The sequence below is a fragment of the Elephantulus edwardii genome, unplaced genomic scaffold (assembly GCF_000299155.1).
Source record: "Elephantulus edwardii isolate Elephantulus edwardi_28Jun2011 unplaced genomic scaffold, EleEdw1.0 scaffold00005, whole genome shotgun sequence".
Lineage (NCBI taxonomy): Eukaryota > Metazoa > Chordata > Mammalia > Macroscelidea > Macroscelididae > Elephantulus > Elephantulus edwardii.
This window is the reverse complement of record NW_006399755.1, coordinates 29,555,538-29,577,762: the sequence shown is the minus strand read 5'-3', so window position 1 is coordinate 29,577,762 and position 22,225 is coordinate 29,555,538. Positions and strand designations below refer to the sequence as shown.

Here is a 22,225-nt window from a genome sequence, read left to right as displayed (position 1 = left end):
AGAGAAGATGGGTAAATGGTGCTACATATGCCAATAGTGAAATGAAAGTGAAAATAAAAGAGTTCTCTTTTAGAATCTTATGTTTAAAACACCCTGTTAAGTATCTGAAGACATACTAAACTATGGTTATGGTATTCACAAATCTTAACAATATTATTCAGAAGAAATATATATGATACTCATAAAGTGGTGTGGTGTTCAATCCAAAAAGCTGTACCAAGCAGCACTGTGTCCAGTACTTTGTAGGTCATATATACTCAATATAAAAACTGTTAATTAACTTACAGTATAATGCAGGCATGTAAATACAAGTCATAAATCATACTATATTCTGCAAGAAAGAAGATCTGAACAAAAATTTAAGCGTTCATATTTATTTCCTAACAAATCAGAATTCAAATGTTTAATTCACTTCACTAAATATGTGAAGGACAGCAAAATTTAAACTCTCTATCCCTTAAGTTTATTCATTTCTAAAATGAAAGTAACATCTGCTTCAGAAAATAAGGATTAAATGGGATAAAAATGTAAAAGTAATTTACATCAACCCAGGAACACAGTAAATATCTAATACAAGAGAGCTATTAATAAACAAAATTAATTAAACACTAATAACTAAAGTAAGGAACAAAGTCACCTAAGTCTTTCAGAGCTTTTAATTCTAGTTCTACTTTAATATTATAATACTTTTTATTTTCTTTCATAATTCTCCAAAATGTGAAAAGTCTTACCTATAAGTAGTGTTTGGAACATATACATCTCTAGCAGGAAACTCCAAAATTTCTCTGGTAGGTCTAACTCTACTATCAGGGTAAAGCTTCACTTGAAGCAGCTCTGGGGTTAGGCAGTAATGAGGATTTTCAGGTGCAGGAGAAATGTCGATTTTCAGCTGAGCTACACATTAAAACAATATGAGGAAAATGGTATAAACAATAATTTTTTAAAATGTATAATAAAATATTTATGAAGGAGTTAGTCCTTATTTTTGCTAGAAGCCAGAACACCACACAGACCAATCACCACTATCTCAGGCCACTTACATTATTTCCTTTTACCAAGTCTCAAACCTATAAAATTATGATGCAGAAATAAAAGGTTATAAAACTAAGGAATGGGAATGAGGGAAGGAAAACAAGGAGGGCTCTAGCCTAGGAAACAGTTAACATTCAAAAGTTAAATTTAGACATGGCCCACTTCAAAACAGTTTACTTTGGAATACTTTGATTCAACATTATAATAATTTTTTCACAGTATCATTCCATATACTTAAGTTTTGAGAAAAGAATTTCAGTACTCAAATTATTAAGGGGACTGGATCCTACATCTAAATCACATAATATTAGATAGGAAAGCAAACAGATAAGAATTGACAATAAAAAGAACTGAGTAGGACAGGAACACACATTATAAACAATACATTTTATAAGTGATGATAATAATTTCAATCATGTCTACTCAAAATAAAAAAAATACCTGTAATAGGTCTCAGTCGTCGTAAGACAGAAGACGGCCTTCTCATGTCAGCAAGGAATTTGTACAAATCTTCATCACTTAAGCGGTCCCCTTCCTGGTTTCACACATACAAAAAAAAAAGTATTCAATATAACAGTGATTTTAAATGTATAATTCTTGTTAATAATTCCATCTGACTTCTTCAAATGGAATCAAAATACAAAATAAAGCTAAATTAACAAAAACTAAATACCATCTTGATTTTCTTATCATTTGTGCTAATTTCATTGTTCTCATCACATGTTGGGAAGCTGACTCAGCAACATCTATGAACAAAAGATAGAAATCTCTCCCTATCCTGTGTCATCCTCAGTATCTCTGCTGTATTCAGCCCACTGTTGTAATCACTCTCAATCCACCTCGTTGAGGATCTTCCTCTCCTTGGCTAACTGTGGAGTTAAGGGTCTATTGTTCAAAATGGTTTCCCTGACCATTAACTAACTTTGCCATGTGGATGAGCCAGGATATGCAGATAGGGTGTGTTAACCTATCTATAAGGGGATTAAGCAGTCTCACCATTCAACTGAGTAGATCTAGCAGCAGAATTGGAGAACCTAACAAAAAAGAGGAGAAAGAGAAAGCAACAACTCCTAGGGGCCAGAAAGTCTTGTACCAGTCAGATCAGGGGCTATGGGAGCCAAAGCAGAGAACCACAGACATAACATGAGAAAGCGTGAATCTTGGGACTGCTACCCCATGGAACCTGAACTAGGAGCCTTTGCCCAAGTCTGCTGGATATCTATGGTGTGGGTACCAGGTGGGAGGAAGAGTCATAATTGGAAAAAACGACAGCTTTGTAACTCTGGTCAAAGGCCATGAAACTAGGGCTGAGGTGCCTGCAAGCATATTTCAGAAGCTGTCCTGACTGATTGTATTCTGCTACTAACCTGAATCATAGTCTTTTGACTTCTTGAACGTGGTTCTTTGTGATCTGTGAGCTACCACTACATCAGATTTAGTACCGAACAAAACAGTACGACTGGTATTGGGATGAGCAGAAAGAACTATGGGAGTGTGGGGGACATGTCTGACCTCATGGAAATCCGTTTTGTGTTGATGATGCAATTGGCAAAGAGAATTTCCCTTTGTGATGCTGGTAAAGGTAAAATAAGGCTGTCAGCATAGAGTCCTGTCTCTTTTCAAACTGACCTTCTACTTTTTCAGATTGTTGTTATTGTTATGTGCTATTGAGTTGCCTGTAACTCACAGAGACTCTATGTACAACAGCCCTAAACCCTGCTCTATCTAATCTCACTGTCTCTGACACACCTATTCCCATTACCCTGGTCACTGAAGCAATCTATCTCACCAAGGATCCTCCTCTCTTAAGTTGACCCTCCACCCTCCCAAGCATATGACCCTCTCCTAGTAATGATCCCACCTTGAAACATGTCCAAAGTATATCAGATGAAGAGTCAGAATCCTTGCCTCCAAGAAGAGGACAATCCTTTTTGTTCTCCTGGCAGTCCATGGTATATTCAATACTATTCTCCAGCACCACAGCTCAAAGGCATCAATTCTCCTCCTATCATCCTTAGTCACTGTCTAGCTTTCTGAGGCAAAGCAAGTAACTGAAAAGACTATGGCCTGGATCAGGCACACCTTAGTCTCCAGACTGACACTGTTGCTCTTCAGTACTTTGGAGAGGTCTCTAACAGCAGAATTTCCAATGCAAATAGTACTTTCCTGACTGGTGATACCCAGAGTGTTGATTATAAATCCAAGAAAATTAAAGCTGTTAACAATCTCAATCTCTTCACCATTTATCATGATGCTGCCAATAAGCCCAGTGGTGAGAATCCTTGTTTTCCTTGATGTTGAGCTTCAATCCATATTGGAGGCTATAGTCCCTGGCCCTCTGCAGTAAGAGTTTCAGGTCCTCCTCAGTTTCAGCAAGCAGGGTTCCATCTTGTGCATAATGCAAACTGTTGATGAGTCTTCTTCCAATCCTGATGCCACATTTCTCCTCATAGAGCCCAGCCTCCAGATAATCTGTTCTGCATATAGACTGAAAAGGTACAGCAACAGGAAACATCCCTGGTGTACAATTTCTTTTTTCTTAAGGATCCGTGTCTTCGTGTAACATGTCCAATGTATGTGAAAGGAAGTTTCACCATTCGTGATCTAAGGAGCAACCTGGTTGTACTTCTGCCAAAACAGGTTTGTTTGTACTTTTTGGCAATTTATGGGATATTCTTCGAGCTCTAGTGGTCTAGTGGCAAGAAGCTGTGCTGCAATCTTAAAGGCAAGCAGTTAGAATCCCCCAGGTGCTCTGCAGGATAAAGATGTTCAATCCCCTCCAATGTGACTGAAAATTGTCTCTGAAGATCCACCTGAGGGCCAGTTATGGGTCAGTTCCAACTCAGGATTACACCACAACCACAATAACAACAAAAGATAGTCCGTGTTCTTCTTTCCAATTCCACAATTCAAAGGCGTCAGTTCTTCTGTCATTCACTATGCAACTTTCAGTGACATAGGAAGCAACTGAAAAATACTATGGCTTGGATCAGGTGCACCTTCGTCTTTAAACTGGCATCATTGTTCTTTAGCACGATGGAGAGAGGCCTTTGACAGGAGATTTGTCCAGTGTAACACATCTTTTGATATCTTGACTACTGCAAGATATTGCAGGGATGAATCCAAGTAAAATAAAGAATAAAACAATCTTTTCTGTATCATGATCTTGTCTATTGGTTAAGTGATGAGGATTTTCGTTTTCTTGATGTTGTCCTATAATTCATTCAGAGTTCTCCAAATACACAAAACTACTTAGTATTGTTGAGATTCTGCATTTGCTGGCCCCCCTGCCTGGAATGGAATACTCTAACTTTGTGTGTGGACCTTCAAAACCACCACTCCACCACTTCGCATGTCATTTCCTCGAGGCATCTTTCATGACTCTCTCCTCCAGAGTTAAAGACCTATTCAACTATACTACTTGCAATTTAAATGGATTTCAAGTCCTTCATCACATACTATTTTTTTCTTTTATCCTTCAAGTTTTCTTTTAATTCCTTGAAATCATAATTACATGTATCTACATGTAATTGCTTTGTGAAACCAAAAATTCTCAAACATATTTCCTTAAATTACTACATGACAGAACTATACCTGTTTAAAAAAATTTGTCACTGTGAGAGTAGCAGGTCGAAAGCTGGTTAGGTTACAAGCATCATCTCCACTCGTTGTCCTTTCAAGTGATCGTCTACCAACAATACTTGAGTTTCTCCTCTCCGACCAAGACCCTTTTCTCTCTACCAAGAAATATAATAATGTATTTTATTGTCATGTTACGTAACATTTCATTTAAATAAACTATTCAAATGCAAGAAAGAATTCACTAAAGTTGAAAATTATACAGTCAACAAACTGATTAGAAAAAAATATATTTTAGGGAGAAAATAACAATGTTGTACTACTACTAATCTTTTAGTTATTATTCTACTCTACCAAGGTAAAATGAAGTCTGAACTATACAATGATATACGCGTATAGCTAATAATGGGCAAAACAGAACACATATAGATGAACTGCATATTAGGAAATATTTATCACTTCTGAAACATTATTCACTTTTCCTTTAATCTCAGCACTTGAGTTTGAAAGAATTATAAGATAAACTTGCATGCAAATTCTCTGCAAACCTCTATTTAAAACCAACAGAACTATAGAAACCAAGAAGGAAACAGAAAACTTGAACAAGAGTATAAACAAATTGAATCTAACATATTTAGAGAATAGAATATTTCACAAAACAGCAGCAAGAGTCTTCACAAGTATATACAGAACATTCCCCAGAAGGTGATAAATCATAAAACAGATAATAAATTTTTTAAAAATTGAAATTATGAAAGAACTATAAAGTAATATATTCATAGCTGTCATAAAAATATTCGTCTTCAACTGACCACACATGTTGTTGTTGTTGTTATGTGCCGTCAAGTCCCCTAAGACAGCAGCCCTAAACTCTGCCCTATCCTGTGTCAATCTCACCATCTCCGACACACCTGCCCCCATTACCCCAATCTCTGAATCAATCCACCTCATCGAGGATCTTTCTCTCCTGTGCTGTCCCTCCACTCTCCCAAGCATGACTTCCCTCTCTAAGGACTGATCCCTCCTTATAACATGTCCAGAGTATGGCAGATGAAGCTTCAGAATCCTTGCCTCCAAGGAGCAGCCCGGCTTCACCATCTCTAGGACAAACCTGTTTGTTTTCCTAACAGTCCATGGTATATTCAATACTCTTCTCCAACACCACAGCTCAAAGGCATCAATTCTCCTATCATTCCTAGTCATTTTCCAGCTCTCTAATGCATAGCAAGTGATTGCAAAGACCATGCATGTATCAGGGGCACCTTAGTCTCCAGACGACATCCTTGCACTTCAGCACTTCAGAGAGGTCTCTAACCACAGACTTTCCCATTGCAATATGTCTTTTAATTTCCTGGGTGCTGGTGCCAAGAGAGTTGACTGCGAATCCAAGCAAACCAAAACTATGAACAATCTCAATCTCTTTACCATCCATTATGATGCTGCCAATCAGCCCAGTGGTGAGAATCTTTGTTTTCCTGATATTGAGTCTCAATCCATACTGAAGACTGCAGTCCCTGGCCTTTCACAGCAAGTACTTCAGGTCCTCCTCAGTTTCAGTAAGCAGGGTTGTGTTATCTGCATAACACAGATTGTTGATGAGTCTTCCTCCAATCCTGATGCCACACTTCTCTTCATAGAGCCCAGCCTCCCAGATAACCAGTTCTGCATAAAGATTGAAAAGGTATGGAGACAGGACACAGCCCTGGTGTACATCCTTCCCAATTCTGAACCATGTAGTGTATCCTTGCTCTGTTCTGATGACTGCCTCCTGGTCCAAGTAGCACAATCAAGTGTTCTGGGATTCCCATTCTTCTCAGAGTTAGCCACAGTTTGTTACAATCCACACAGTCAAATGCCTCTGCATAATCAATGAAACAAAGATAGACATTTTTCTGATACTCCTAGCTTTCAGCCAAGATCCATCTAACATTAAATACAATATCCCTACTATCACGGCCACCTCTAAACCCAGCCTGCACTTCAGGTAGTTCTCTACTGATGTGCTGTTCTAGACGTTTTTAGATAATATGCAACAAAATCTTGCCTGCATATGATATTAATGATTGTTGCTGTTGTTGCTGTTATGTGCCGTTGAGTCGTTCGCGACTCATAGCAACCCTATGTACAACAGCCCTAAACCCTGCTCTATCCTGTGCCAATCTCATTGCCTCTGACACACCCATCCCGATTACCCCAGTCACTGAATCAATCCACCTCATAAAGGGTCTTCCCCTCCTGCGCTGTCCCTCTACTGTACCCAGCATGATGTCCCTCTCTAAAGACCTGTCTCTCCTTACACCATGTCCAACGTATGTCAGACGAAGCCCCAAAATCCTTGCCTCCAAGGAGCAGCCTGGTTTAACCCACTCTAGGATAAATCTGTTTGTTTTCTTGGCAGTCCATGGTACATTCAATACTCTTCTCCAGCACCACAGCTCAAAGGCGTCAATTCTCCTTTTATCCTCCCTAGTCACTGTTCATCTCTCTGATGCATAACAAGTGATTGCAAAAACCATGGCCTGTATCAGGCGCACCTTAGTCTCCAGAGAGACACCGCTGCTCTATTAATGATACTGTTCGATAATTTCCACACTCTGTGGGATCACCTTTCTTTGGAATGGGAACAAATACAGATCTCTTCCAGTCAGTTGGCCAAGTGGTTGCTCTCCAGATTTTTTGGCACAACTTAGTGAGCACATCTAGGGCAGCATCTGTTAGTTGAAATATGTCAATTGGTATACCATCAATTCCTGGGGCCTTATTCGTAGACAATTCTTTCAAAGCAGTCTGAACTTCTTCCTTCATCACCATAGGCTCTTGCTCATATGTTGTTTCATTAAATTCTTCTGTGTCTGCCAATTCCTTTTGGTATAATGACTCTATATACTCTTCCATCTTCTTTTAATACTTGCAGGATCGCTCAATATTCTGCACAAAGTATCCTTAAGTATTGCAACTCGGTGCTTGAATTCCCTCTTCAGTTCCTTGACTTTAAGAAATGCTGAGGAAATAGATGATTTCTATCAACTTTTACAGTTAGAGATCAATTGAACATGCAGTCAAGATGCATTAATAGTGATGGGTGACTGGAATGCAAAAGTTGGGAACAGAGAAAAAGGATCAGTATTTGGAAAGCATGGACTTGGTAACAGAAATGAGGTGGGAGATAGGATGACAGAATTTTGCACAATCAACAATTTATTCGTTGCAAATATATTTTACAAGAAACATAAACGCAGGCTATACACATGGATCTCACCTGATGGTATGCATAGGAATCAGATAGATTACATCTCTGGAAAGAATCACTGGAAAAGCTCAATATCAGCTGTGAAAACTAGGTCTGGTGCTGATTGTGGAACAGATCATCAAATACTCATATGCAAGTTTAAGCTGAAGTTAAGGAAAATGTAATCAAGTCCACAGGAACCAAAATATGACCTTGAGTCTATTCCACCCGAATTTCAGAACCATCTTAGGAACAGGTATAAGGCCTTGAACACTAATGAGTGAAGACCAGATGAGTTATGGGAAGATATCAAGAATATCACCCAGGAAGAGTGCAAAAGATCATTGCAAAGATGGAGGAGGACGAAAAGACCAAAATGGATGTCATAAGAGACTCTGAATACTGCACCGGAGCGCCAAGAAGACAAAGCAGAAGGAAGAAATCAAGACATTAAGGAGCTGAACAGATTTCAAAAGGCTATGTGACAAGACAAAGTATTATAACGAAATGTAAAAAGAGCTGGACCAAACATATATGAGGGTTTTTTTTATTCTCAGTTCTATTTCACTGATCTATATTCTTATTCAAGTATTATACTCTATTTCTGTAGCTTTGTGGTAAATCTTGAAATCATAAACTGTGAATTCTCCAATTCTGTTCTTTTTGAAGGTTGTTTTGGCTATTTTAGATATCATGCATTTCTATCTGAATTTAAGGATGAATTCTCAATTTCTGTAAAAAGCCAACAGAGATTTTAATAAAGATTGTACTGAATCTGATATTAATTTGGAAAGCATTGGCATCTTAGCAATATTAAGCCATTAAGGAAAAAAAATACTGGCCTCAGAATATAACTTTTAACTAAATAATAGGTTAGCTCAAAAGCAAAGATTGTCATCTTTGAGTATCATGCTCGTTAAAAACAAGTTATGTAATTTAATGTTATGTTATTCAGTAATGATAAATGGACATCACCTACTCAGAAGTACAGATGAAAACATGAGGCAATGAGATTAAGTTAATGTGAGTGAAATAGCTGGAAACAAAAAGAAGCAGAATGTTGATATACATCAAGAATGTAAACAATGTCACTGAACATTATGCCTAGAAATTTAGAAATTATCGAACAAGAGTTTACTTGCTATATATATTTTCACAAAAACGATGAAAAGAAAAAGGCATTTTAAAAAAGTAAAAAAAGAGATTGATTCCAGTTGCACCTCAGCCTACCTTCACCAAAGCACACATTTTAAATAAAGCATATTTGCAATACATTCAGCAGGTGTTGCTTTTGGATTTTGTTGTATGTCCCTTTTAGTTGTTGACCCATATTCGAGAGATCTTTAACAGACCTCTTCTCACTGAAGTTCAGAAGCAAAAAACTCTGAAACTTGAGTCTCTTTTTTAAATTATTTTTTTATTATTACTTTTAATGAACATTTGCAGAGATTTTGAATTTCCATTCATTCATTGTTGCACTTTTCTCCCCGCTTCCCCCCCAATTTGCTCTTCTCTTTGAAAAGTAAAATTCCTTCGTTGGTATACAATCCCCCTACACCCCCCACTCGCCACCCCAAGTATACTCCACTCTGCAACCTTCATTCCAGACTTCTATGATAGTCATAATACCCTATAATATATTGCTTTTGAGTCTCTTAACATGACCATCTGACTCACTGAATTGAATCCTTACCCTGGCTAATGGGACCTGTTAACTAACTTTCAGTATTAAACAATTCCACCTGAGGCCTCTTTGATATAGGACCCCTCCCCTGGCTTTGTTCCATTTTAGCAGAAAGTAGTTTTTAGAAGGTCTTCATGCCTTTTACCTTTCATTTTAAATTGGAAATATAAGGTTGAAACTAAAGGAATTGCATTTTACTGAACTTTTGACCCTACCCAAATAGATCCCTGTGTTTCAAGAAATAATAAATAATCTGATCAATGTTTACCCCTTAACATGGCTTTATGATCCACAAGAAGAGATAAAACAGAGAATGCTAAAATGATGAAAACCAGCCTCAGGCTCTTGACACTGCTGTGACTACCTCCAACCAGCCAACACAGAACAGATAAATACCCTACTCTTTTGTTTGTTCAGGACTGAACCCAAATGAGTTTCATTCTTCTTTCGCCAAAGCATACATTTTAAATAAAGCATATTTGCTATTAAAAAAAAAAGTAAAAAAACACTGAAAAAGAAATAAGGAAACCAATACAAATTCTAATAGTAATCCATCAGATAAAATGTTGTTGTTGTTGTTATGTGCCGTCGAGTCGCTTGCGACTCATAGCGACCCTATGTACAACAGCCCTAAACTCCGCTCTGTCCTGTGCCAATCTCACTGTCTCTGACACTCCCATCCCAATTATCCCAGTCACTGAATCAATCCACCTCACAGAGGGCCTTCCTCTCCTGCGCCATCCCTCCACCCTCCCAAGCATGATGTCCCTCTCTAAAGACCGGTCTCTCCTCACAACATGTCCAAAGTATGTTAGACAGAGCCTCAGAATCCTTGCCTCCAAGGAGCCACCCAGTTTAACCCTTTCCAGGACAAATTTGTTTGTTTTCCTAGCAGTCCATGGTATTCTCAATACTCTTCTCCAGCACCACAGCTCAAAGGCATCAATTCTCCTTCTATCCTCCTTTGTCAAAATCAGATAAAATACATAAGAATAAATCTAGCCAAAGAAACAAAAGTCCCATACAATAAAAATCTACAAAACACTGATACAAGAAACCAATATAAATTGAAGTCTATACCATGCTCATGAAAGACTACCAAAACCAACATATAGGTTTAATGCAATCTCAATTTAGATCCCAACATCATTCTTCTATGTGATGGGGTGGGGGGAGAGATCACCAAATATGAATGGAGAGGAAAGACAACTCTGATAAACAATGCTATACTAAAGAAAGGTACAGGAACAGGAGGCATCCCTGATGCACTCCTTTCCTGATTTGGAACCATGCAGTTTTTCCTTGCTTTGTTCTGAGGACTGCTTCTTGGTCCAAGTATAAGTTTCATAAAAGCATGAACAAGTGTTCTGAAATTCCCATTTTCCTCAATGTTAGCCACAATTTACTGTGATGCACACAGTCAAAATCCTTTGCAGAATCAATGAAACACAGATAGACATTCTTCTGGTACTTTGCTTTCTGCCAAGATCCATCTGGCACTGGCAATAAGGTCCCTAGTGCCATGACCTCTTCTAAACCCAGCAGGTATTTCTGGTACATCATTCGGGAAACAGGGGCTCTATGAGTAGGAGTGTGGCAATAAGACTAGAGGAACTGTCATTAACAACCTATGATATGCAAATGACACAGCCTTGCTTGCTGAAACTGAAGAAGACCTGTTACAAAGTTCAAAAACTGTAGTATTCATTAAGGACTGAAGCTCAACATCAAGACGACAAAGATTCTCACCACTGGGCCAATTTGCAGCACCATATTAGATGGAGAAGAGATTGAGGTTGTTAGCAATTACAGCTTGCTCAGATCCATAATCAACACTTTTAACACCAACAGTCAGGAAATCAAAAGATGAATTGCATTGGGAAAATCTGCTGTCATGAGCTTTTGCAGAATGCTGAAGAACAATGACATCAGTCTAGATACAAAGATGCACCTAATCTAGGCCATGGTCTTCTCAATTATTTGTTATTCTTCAGAGAGTTGGTCAATGACTAAGAATGACAGAAGAAGAAGCCTTCAGTTGTGGTTCTGGGGAAGAGTCTTTAGCATACCATGGACCACCAGGAAAACAAATAGGTCTGTCTTAGAGAGGGTGAAACCAAGACTCTCTTTGGAGGCTAAGATTTTGAAGCTCCATCTCACTTACTTTGGGCACATGGCCAGGAAATATTGGTCCTTAGAGGACATCATGCTTGGAAGGGTGGACTGACAGCGAAGAAGAGGGTGACCTCGGATGAAATGGTTTGATACAGTCACTGGGGCAATGGGGGTTGGTGTGTCAGAATTAGTCAGACTGGTTTCAGGACAGGGAAGGGTTCAGAGCTGCTGCACATTGGGTCACTACACATTGCCGGCAGCTCAATGGTACATAACAACAATTAACATACTATGACAGGTTTGGAAGCAGGAGTGGTATCCACTTCCTAAATAAAATGCCTCTGGAAACTCTATGAATTTTGATAAATGTCGATAGTTGTAGAGGGTCTTCAGGCTTTTTGTTCACAGGGCTGCCATGAGTTGTGCTCAACTCAAAGGCAATCAACAACAACAACATACTAAAGAAAAATGTAAGAGAAGGCCTTCTACTTTCTAATTACTACACAGCCACAGTACTCAAAAGAGCACACAGAGATCAATGGAATAGAACCAAGAATCCAGACATCAATTCATACACCTATGGTCAACTGATATCTGATGAGTAAATGACGGCTACAGGGTAAAATCCTCTTTAACAAATGTTGGTGACAAAATTGAATATTTACCTGAAGAAAACTGAAACAAGATTACCATATCTCACACCATATTCAAAACCTAACTGAAGGTGAACTAAAAGTCTAGGGTCAAAAGTTGAAAAATATAAAGATCATCAGAGAAAAATAAGGAAAAAAATTAGAAGTCTTGATTTACAGCACAGAGGTTTTCAATCATAGCCAAAAACATACAACTAAGAGAAGACAAAATGGATGAGTGAGACCTAAAATTTAAATCCCTATTTACATTAAAAGTAAATAAATTCTCCAAATGAGTAAAAAGAGAGTCTACAGAGTGGGGAAAAATATTTGGTAAAGATATATCTGATAAGGTCATACCTAAAGTTTACAGAAAATTGTAGTATAGAAAAAGAAAAATCCAATTACAAAATGAGCAGAAGATACGAAAAGCAAACTTTAAAAAAGAAAAAAACCAAACAAACCCCACTCAAAGAAATGCTCAAGCTCATTAGCTACTGCTCTTGTATGTTTTGAGTCAACGAGGATTCATAGCAACCTTATAAACAACAGTTCTTAATTCTGCCCTATCTTAAGCCAATCTCAATGTATCCGAGACACCTATCTCCATTGCTATAGTCACTGTGTCAATCTATCTCATTTTCCTCTTGTGTTGACCCTACATCCTTCAAAGCTTCATGTCCTTCTCCAAGAACTGATCTCTCCTGGAAAGATGCCTAAACTATGTGAGGTGCAGTTTCAAAATCCTTGCCTCCAAGGAGAAGCCTGGTTTCACCCTAAACAAGACCAGTCTGTTTGTTCTCCTGGCTGTCCAAGAGATATTCCGTATTCTTCTTGAGCGCTATAACTCAAATGCATCTATTCTTATGTCATCCTTACTGTCCAGCTCTCAGAAGCACAGCAAGTAATTGAAAAGACGTGGCCTTATTCTCTGAAGAGGTCCCTGACAACAGACTTCCCTAAAATAACTCATATTTTTATTTCCTGGCTGTTGGTGCCAACACTGTTGATTGTCTATCCAATAAAGATGAAATTGTTAATAACCTCAATCTTTTCTCCATTTGTCATTGTGGTATCAGAAATCTTGAAAATAAGCTTTTCTATCCATGCTGTTAGACACTGTTGGGAGTAAGGTCTCCAGCTACCTTAACTGCAGACACAGTCTTTCAAATCATCAACAGCTGTGGACCAATATAAGAGAATATTTTCCACACTATTAAAAACAGGGGTGGAGAAAGGGTGCAGAGATTGGCACTGCTATGAAGAGACCATGGCAAGGCGTAGCTAGAGGAACCCTGGAGATGGAACCACAGTTAAAGGTTCTGCTTCCTGCATGACTGAAGGAAAAGCTGACTTGAAATTGCTCTGAGATAAAGTTTGCTGGATGACTTAGTAAACTACAGACTTCTTATATTTGGGCTGCTGAATGGAACCTGGACTTTCACTGGTTGAGGAATTTGCCTTGTTGATTGATGAGGAGGAATGTGGCATCAGCACTGGAGGAAGACTCATCAACAACCTACGTAATGCAGATGATACAACCTTGCTTGCTGAAACTGAAGATGATTGCAAGTGCTTGCCATAGAAGGTCAAGGACTATACTCCACAATATGGACTGAAGCACAACATCAAGAAAACAAAGATTCTCACCACTGGGCCAATTGGCAGCACCACGATAGATGGAAAATAGGCTGAGGTTATTAACAATTATAGCTTGCTCGGCTCCACAATTACTAACACCAGCAGTCAGGAAATCAAAAGAAGAATTGCACTGAGAAAATCTGCTGTCAAGGACCTCTCCAGACTGCTGAAAAGCAATGATGTTAGTCTAGAGACTAAGGTACAACTAATCCAGACCATCATCTTTGCAAGTACTTACTATGCATCAGAGAGCTGGACAATAACAAAGAATGACAGAAGAATCGATGTCTTCAAATTGTGGTGCTGAAGAAGAGTCTTGAACATACCAGGAACCAGCAAGAAAAAAAATGGGTCTGTCTTGGATAGAATAAAACCAAGTTTTTCCTGGAGGCTAGGATTTTGAAGTTCTGTCTCACATACTTTGGGCACATGACCAGGAGAGACGGGTCCTTGGAGAAGGACATCATGGGCAACAGTACAGGAGAAGAAGACCCCAGATGACATGGACTGATACAGTAACTGAGGCAACAGAGGATGGTGTGTCAGAATTAATGGGATTGGCTCAGAACAGGACAGTGTTCAGAAGTGCTGTGCATAAGAGTCGCTATGGGTCACTGGCGACTTTATGGTACATAACAACAACAAACTAGCTTGGAACTGCTGGACTAAATCTGAATTTGCATTATGTGATATTCTTTGCCTCCCCTACTCTTCAATCTATTGCCCTGATAAACCTCACAACTGTAAGTAAAATCAATGAGTTGAGCTGCAACCAACATTGGGCCTAATGATTCACAGAAATAAATACAGGAGTATGCGGGGTGGCATGTCTGACCATGTAGCTATTTGTATGGTGCTATGGATATTATTGATGGGAACAGTTCCCCTTTATAAAGTGGGTAGAAGTCAGGTTCAGGCATCCACATGTTTCCAATGCTCCTTTTACATTCATCATGCAGCCAACTGGTCCAGTGGTAAGGATCTTTGTTTTCTTGATGTTAAGATGTAATCTATATTGAAAACTTCAGTCCTGGACCTTTTATATTCAAGTCCTTTTCAGTTTCAGCGAGCAAGGTTGTGGCGTCTGCATAACATAGGTTGTTGATGAATCTTCCTCCAACTCTGATGCCACATTATTCTTCATAAAGTCCTGCCTCTCAAATTATCTGTTCCACATATTGATTGAAAAGGTATGGGAAAAGTATACATCTCTGACACACTCCTTTCCTGTTTTTGAACCATGCAGTGTTTCCTTGCTCTGTTTGTACAACAGCTTCCTGGTCTAGGTTTCACATCAGCACAATACAATCATGTGTTCTGCAATTCCTAGTCTTCTCTATGTTAGTCACAATCTGCTGTGATCTACACAGTCAATAAAACACAAACAGACGTTCTTCTGGTACTGTTTTCAGCTGAGATCCCTGACACTGGCAATGATATCCCTAGTTTTACAGCCTCTTCTACACCCACCCTGTATTTCAGTGTTGATATGCTGTTCTAGACATCTTTAAGCTTAGTCATAAGAAGCTGTACTGCAATCTCAAAGACACATGTTTCAAATCCACTAGCTGCTCCACAGGCAAAGTTTGGGCAATCTCTTCTTCTGTGATTCACTGCCTCTGAAAACCCACTGGAGGTTTGGCTATGGGTAAGTTCACTAGCCATTAGAGAGCTGCAAACCAGAACAACAATGAGATAGCATCTTGCTCTAGCAATAATAGCAAAGTTCAACAAGGAAAGAAACAACAAATACTGACGAAGATGCAGTAAGATTAGACTTCTCTAACACTTTAAGGGGGAATAAGTTTGATGTTTCCTTAAAAAGTTGAAAACAGAAGTACTATTTACTCCAGCTGGTCACAGCTGCAACAAGAACAAAGAAGAACACATCCATGTTTACTGCACCACTATTAACAGCAAAGAAATAGGAACAACAAACTTATCCATCAACAAATAAATTAAGAGAGAATCAATGCTACATTCAAATGAAGTCTTATGCAGCCTTGATAAAACGATGGAGTCCTAAAAAACTATATAACATAGGTAAGTAGAGAGGACATTATTCTGAGTAAGTCAAGCACAAGAGAACAAATATGACCAAGGCATGAGAAAGGTTTACATACATAGAAAATCAATCTAATATAGTTACTAGGGAGAGGAAGGGGAAAGTAGAAAATTATAGACAACAGCACCAACTGGAATGGGTGAAGGGAACGACAGTAGGGAATGGATGGGTAATCAATTGTGTATACTGTGATTCTTAATACGCATGAATTACTAATCGGACAAAATCCCATTAGCCTTGTAAACACTCATTCAAATCACAATTTTTAAAAACTTAAGAAGAGAAATTTATTAATCACAAAAATGAAAGCATAAAAGAAAACAATTTTATGCCTCATCTCACTCCAAAATCTACAGAACTAGGCTGTCACTGCATCTCACCGCAAAATACGTCCATGAAACAAAGTGAGAAACACACATTTTTAATTATTTTATTATATAAAGCACCCCTACCTCCAGTGCTAATTTCAACTTCTGTAGAATCTCTTTCCAAACTTCCAGCACTGCTAACAATATTCATTAAATGAATTGCAGTCCAAGCAAAAGGCATGCGGTATTTTCCAAGTCTTTGACAAAATTGATCTGCTTGACTTTTCAACTTCTCCAGTTTTTCCTTGTTCTGAAAAACAAAACTTTACACATTATATGATTATGCTCGAAAGAAATCAATTAAAAAGTATTTCACACTATTTAAAGGAACATGTTAAAAATACATAATTTTTGGCAGGATAGAAAAATAACCTGCATCACTCGAATGTCAATTAACATAGCGCAGTCCTACCATTATCAGCAAATATATGTGTACAGATGTTGTGGTGTGCTGAAGAGTTGGAGCTGACTCAGAGCTGACCCTCAAGTAAGTTTTCAAAAACAATTAATCCCACAGGAGGAGACTGCCCATCCTTCACCTGTAGTGAAGCTGGTGGCCTTGAACCATGTGTCTTTGGGATTGCAGCACAGCTTCTTGGCCACCAAAGCCAAGACTAAGCCACCAGGGCTACATCTCAAAATGTTATTTATCACATCAAGAGACAAATTACTAAATAATATTAAAGTTTAATTATAAAAACACATGTTACTGTATTATAGTTAGTAACTGCCAACTACAACAGAATTTAAGGGTATGATGTGCTAATTTTGTAATAATGAAAAAGATGAAATCTGTTGAGTCAATCTGAAGTAATTCTTAACTTATAACAATCTTTTTTTATTATTCAATGGATTATTTTTTAGTGAATTTATTTCAATGTGTTTTTTAACTTGTGTTAAAGAGCATGGCGCCAACTGCATTGTAAACTTTAGATCCATATAAAAAATTTTAGAACAATTTCTTTTGTTTGATTTGCAAGACAGTTTTTTTTATTATTAATTTCAATGAAAATTTGTAGAGATTTTGGATTTCCATTTTTTCATTGTTGCACTTTTCTCCCCTCCCAACCCTCTCCCCTAGTACATTATCCTTTTGGAAAAGTAAAAGAAAAATTCTTTCATTGATTTACAAGCCCTCCCCCCAGGTCCACTCCACCATACAGCCTTCGCTCTGGATTCCTGTCATGACAAAAATCACTATTAATTTTCCCTCTTAAACAGTTTTCTCTCTCATCGGTTTCAATGCAGTATACATTATTGAACCCATCTTTCTCAGTCTCCTCCCAACCCTGAGGTCAGTCCTGCTTTACAACAGTAACACCATGCAGTATTTGTCCTTTTGTGATGGAGATACTTCACTCAGCATAATGTCCTCCAGAGTCACCCATTTTGAATAATATTGCATGAGTTCCTGGTTTTTCAATGCAGCATAGTATTCCATTGTGTGAATATACCACAGCTTCTCTATCCATTTGTTTGTTGATGGACACTTAGGTTGTTTCCAAGTCCTTGCTATTGTGAACAAAGCCATGATAAACATGGGTGTGCATTTATCTACTTGGATATCAGTTATGATCTCTTTGGGCTATATTCCCAGTAGTGGAATTATTGGGTCAAATATCTCTATTTACAACTTTTTGAGAAAGCACCATACCACCTTCCACAGTGGTTGCAGTATTTTACACTCCCACCAACAATGAATAAGGGTTCCAGTTTCTCCACAACCTCACCAGCATTTGCTAGGTATTCTTTTAAATTTTGCAGTTCTGACTGGGGTGAGATGATACCTCATAGTTGTTTTGATTTGCATCTCTCTTAGAGCTAGGGATTTTGAACATTTCTTCATATGCTTGTTAGCCTCTGAATGTCTTCTTCGATGAAGTGAATTTATAACAATCTTAGGTGGTAGTGAGGTCAGTGATAATTTGTTGTTAACTGTTGTCATGGAAACTATAACTTATGTTATTGTTGTTGTTGTTAGGTGCCATAGAGTCGAGTCGTAGACAACTCATAGAGACCCTATGAACAAAAGACCTGAGCACTGTTCATAGAGTTTCTGGAGGCAAGCCATTTTGGAAGTGAATGCCATTCCTGCTTCCAAGATTGTTTTAATCGGGATTAAATGGATTTTTTAACTAGGAGCCTTTATCCCCTTAACGAATCAACTTTCCATCCCAATGCTCACTAATCTTGGCCACCAAGCTCCTGTAGATGACTTCCAAAATTAATTCCAGCCTCATGTTGCTGACCAAAGGGCTTTTTAACTAGGAGGCTTTATCCTCTCTCCTCACTCCCCTTAACAAATCAACTTTCCACCCTAATGCTCACCAATCTTGGCCACCAAGCTCCTGCAGAACCCAGCTCCTGCAGATAGCTTTCAAAATGGATTCCTGCCTCATGCTACTGACCAATATATAACTTATAGCAGTTTTAAAAACAACAGATTGGAATTTATCCCATCTGTGTCAATCCACCTCCTTGGGGGCTTCCTCCTTCACTGATGTTCTACCTTTCCCAGCATGATGCATGAAACAAAGTTTCATCATCCTGGCTTCTAAGCAGGGTATTGGTTGCAATTCTTCTAAGACAGATTTGTTCTTCTGATAGATAGCACATGGGATCCAATACTCTTCTCCAAAACCATACTTCAAAAACACAGAATCTTCTTTGTTCTTCCTTATTCATTATGCAAAGATGCATAAGAAAGGACTAAAAATATTAATGGTTCAGATGAGGTGCACAATAGTCTTTAAATTGATATCCCTGCTCTTGAGCACTTCACAGAGGTTCTTGGTAGCAGATTTGCCCAATGAAATACATCTTTCACTTCTTTACTGCTGCTACCATAGGTGTTAATTGGTGATCCAAGTAAAAAGAAATCTTTGACAACTTCAATCTTTTATCCACCTATCATGAGGTTGCCTACTGGTCCAGTGGTAAGCATTTCTGTTTTCTTGATGTTGATATAATCCATATATAAGGAGATATATATATATATATAATATTTGATCTTCTGCAGTAAATTCTTCAAGTTTTCTTCACTTTCTGCAAGCAAGGCTGTGTTATTTACATAATGTAGATTGTTGATAAGTCTTATGCCAATCCTGATATTGCATCCTTATTCACACAGTTCAGCCTCTTGAAATACTTACTCAGTATACAGACTTAGTAACCACGAAGGATACAACTTTGACATCCAACTTTACTGATTTTAAAGTATGCATTGTTCTCTTGTCCTGCTCAGACAATTGCTTCTTGATCTATGTATAAAAAATTAAGTGCTACTGAATTTTGTAAAATCAATGACTTTTTCATTGCAAATACATTTTATAAGAAACATAAACACAGGTTATACACATGGATTTCACCTGATGGTATGCATAGTAATCAGATCAATTATATCTGTGGACAAAACTATTGGAGAAGCTCAATATCAGCTGTGAAAACTAGGCCAGGAGCTGATTGTGGAACAGACCACCAACTACTCATATGGAAGTTCAAGCTGAAGCTGAGGAAAATTAAACCGAATCCATGGGAACCAATATATGATTTTGAGTTCACCCCACCTGAATTTCAGAACCATCTCAGAAACAGGTTTGAGGCCTTGAACACCAATGAGCAAAGACACAATGAGTTGTGGGAAGATGTCAAATGTATCATACAGGAAGAGTGCAAACAGTCATTACAAAGACAGAAGAGGAAAAAAAAGACCAAAATGGATGTCAGAAGAAACACTTAAGATTGCAATGGAGCGCAGAGAAGCCCAAGCACAAAGAAGAATTCAAGATACTAAAGAGCTGAAAAGAAGATTCCAAAAGGCAGCACAGGATGACAAAGCAAAATATTACAATGAAATGTACAAGGAGCTGGAGTTGGAAAATCAAAAGGGCTGAACGCCTTCAGTATTTTTTAAGCTCAAGGAACTGAAGAACAAATTCAAACCTCGAGTCATTATAATCAAGGATGCTTTAGGCAGAATATTAAATGATCCAGGAAGTATTAAAAGAAGATGGAAAGAATATACTGAATCACTATATCGAAAGGAATTGGCAGACACAGAAGAATTAAATGAAATAACATATGAGAAAGAGCGTATGGTAATGAAGGAAGAAGTTCAAGCTGCTCTGAAGGAAACAGCAAAAAATAAGACCCCAGGAATAGATGGTATACCAACTGACATATTTAAGCTAACAGATGCTGCCCTGGATGTGTTCACCAAGTTGTGCCAAGAAATGTGGATAACAACCACTTGGCCAACTGACTGGAAGAGATTCCATTCCAAAGAAGGGTGACCCAACAGAGTGTGAAAACTACAGAACAATATCATTGATATCACATGCAAGCAAGATTCTACTGAAGATTATCCAAAAACAACTGGAACAGCATATCAGCAGAGAACTGCCAGAAGTCCAGGATGGATTTAGAAGGGGTCGTGGCACTTGGGATATTGTAGCTGATGTTTGATGGATCTTGGCTGAAAGAAGGGAATACCAGAAGGATGTCTACTTGTGCTTCCTTGATTATGCAAAGGCATTTGACTGTGTGGATCATAACAAACTGTGGCTGACTCTGAGAAGAAAGGGAATACCAGAACACTTGATCATGCTTGATTGGCAGTCATCAGAACACAGCAGGGAAACACTGCATGGTTCAAATTTGAGAAGGGTGTATGCCAGGGATGTGTCCTATCTCCATATCTTTTCAACCTGCATGCAGAACAGATTATCTGAGAGGCTGGGCTCTATAAGGAGAAGTGTGGCGTCAGGATGGGTGGGAGATCTATTAAAAATCTGCATTATGCAGATGACACAACCCTGCTTGCCAAAACGGAGGAGGACCTCATGCACTTGCTGCAGAGGGTCAAGGACTGCAGCCTTCAGCATGGATTGAGGCTCAATGTCAAGAAGACAAAGATTCTCACCACTGGACCAACTGGCAATGTCAGAATGGATGGTGAAGATATTGAGATTATTCACAGCTTTAGTTTGCTTGGCTCCATGGTCAACACTCTTGGCACCAGCAGCCAGGAATTAAAAACGTATTGCAATGGGAAAGTCAGCTGTGAGGGACCTCTCCAGAGTACTGAAGAGCAATGGGGACACTCTGGAGACTAAGGTGCATCTGATACAGGCTATGGTCTTTGCAATCACTTGTTATGCATCAAAGAGTTGGACAATGACTAAGGAGGATAGAAGGAGAATTGATGTTGTTGAGCTGTGGTACTGAAGAAGAGTAGTGACTGCACCATGGACTTCCAAGAAAACAGATTTATCCTGGAGAGAGTTAAACCAGGCTGCTCCTTGGAGGCAAGGATTCTGAGGCTTCATCTGACATACTTTGGACATGTTGTAAGGAAGGACAGGTCCTTGGAGAGGGACATCATGCTTGGGAGGCTGGAGGGACGGCGCAAGAGGAGAAGACTCTCTATGAGGTGGACTGATTCAGTGACTGGAGTAACTGGAATGGGTGTGTCAGAGGCAGTGCGATTGGCACAGGACAGAGCAGGGTTTAGGGTTGCTGTACAAAGGGTCACTATGAGTCACAAGTGACTCAATGGCACATAACAACAACATGATCATCTCTGTGGATGTAGAAAAATTATTTATTAAAACTCAAATCCCTTTCTTGATAAGAGCCGTCAAGATAATAGGAACAGAAGGAAAATTACATGAATTAATTATATACTGTTTACAGAACCTACCTCTTAAAACTAAGTACAAGAATGAGTTGAAAGGAAAAGACGGAAACATATTCCACAAAATAAAGAGTAAAATAGAACAAACAAAAGCTAGGTGACCAAAAAAATTAACCCAGTCAATAGAAAAATAAGGAATTAGTAGTAAAATTTTTTAACATGTCATGTATACCATTCTCCCAAAT

The 22,225-nt window shown here is 38.5% G+C and overlaps 1 protein-coding gene across 1 annotated transcript in view; it reads right to left on the bottom strand.

The window, feature by feature from the left end:
* The window catches only part of DOCK7 (dedicator of cytokinesis 7), a 246,399-nt gene that overhangs the window by 154,520 nt on the left and 69,654 nt on the right, over positions 1–22,225 (bottom strand). Inside the window, exons 11-14 of the mRNA XM_006879772.1 lie at positions 16,430–16,595; positions 4,627–4,769; positions 1,474–1,567; positions 732–894 (exon numbers count right to left, since the gene is read on the bottom strand). Coding sequence (XP_006879834.1) covers positions 732–894; positions 1,474–1,567; positions 4,627–4,769; positions 16,430–16,595 — 566 coding nt within the window. The remainder of the gene's footprint in view (positions 1–731; positions 895–1,473; positions 1,568–4,626; positions 4,770–16,429; positions 16,596–22,225) is intronic.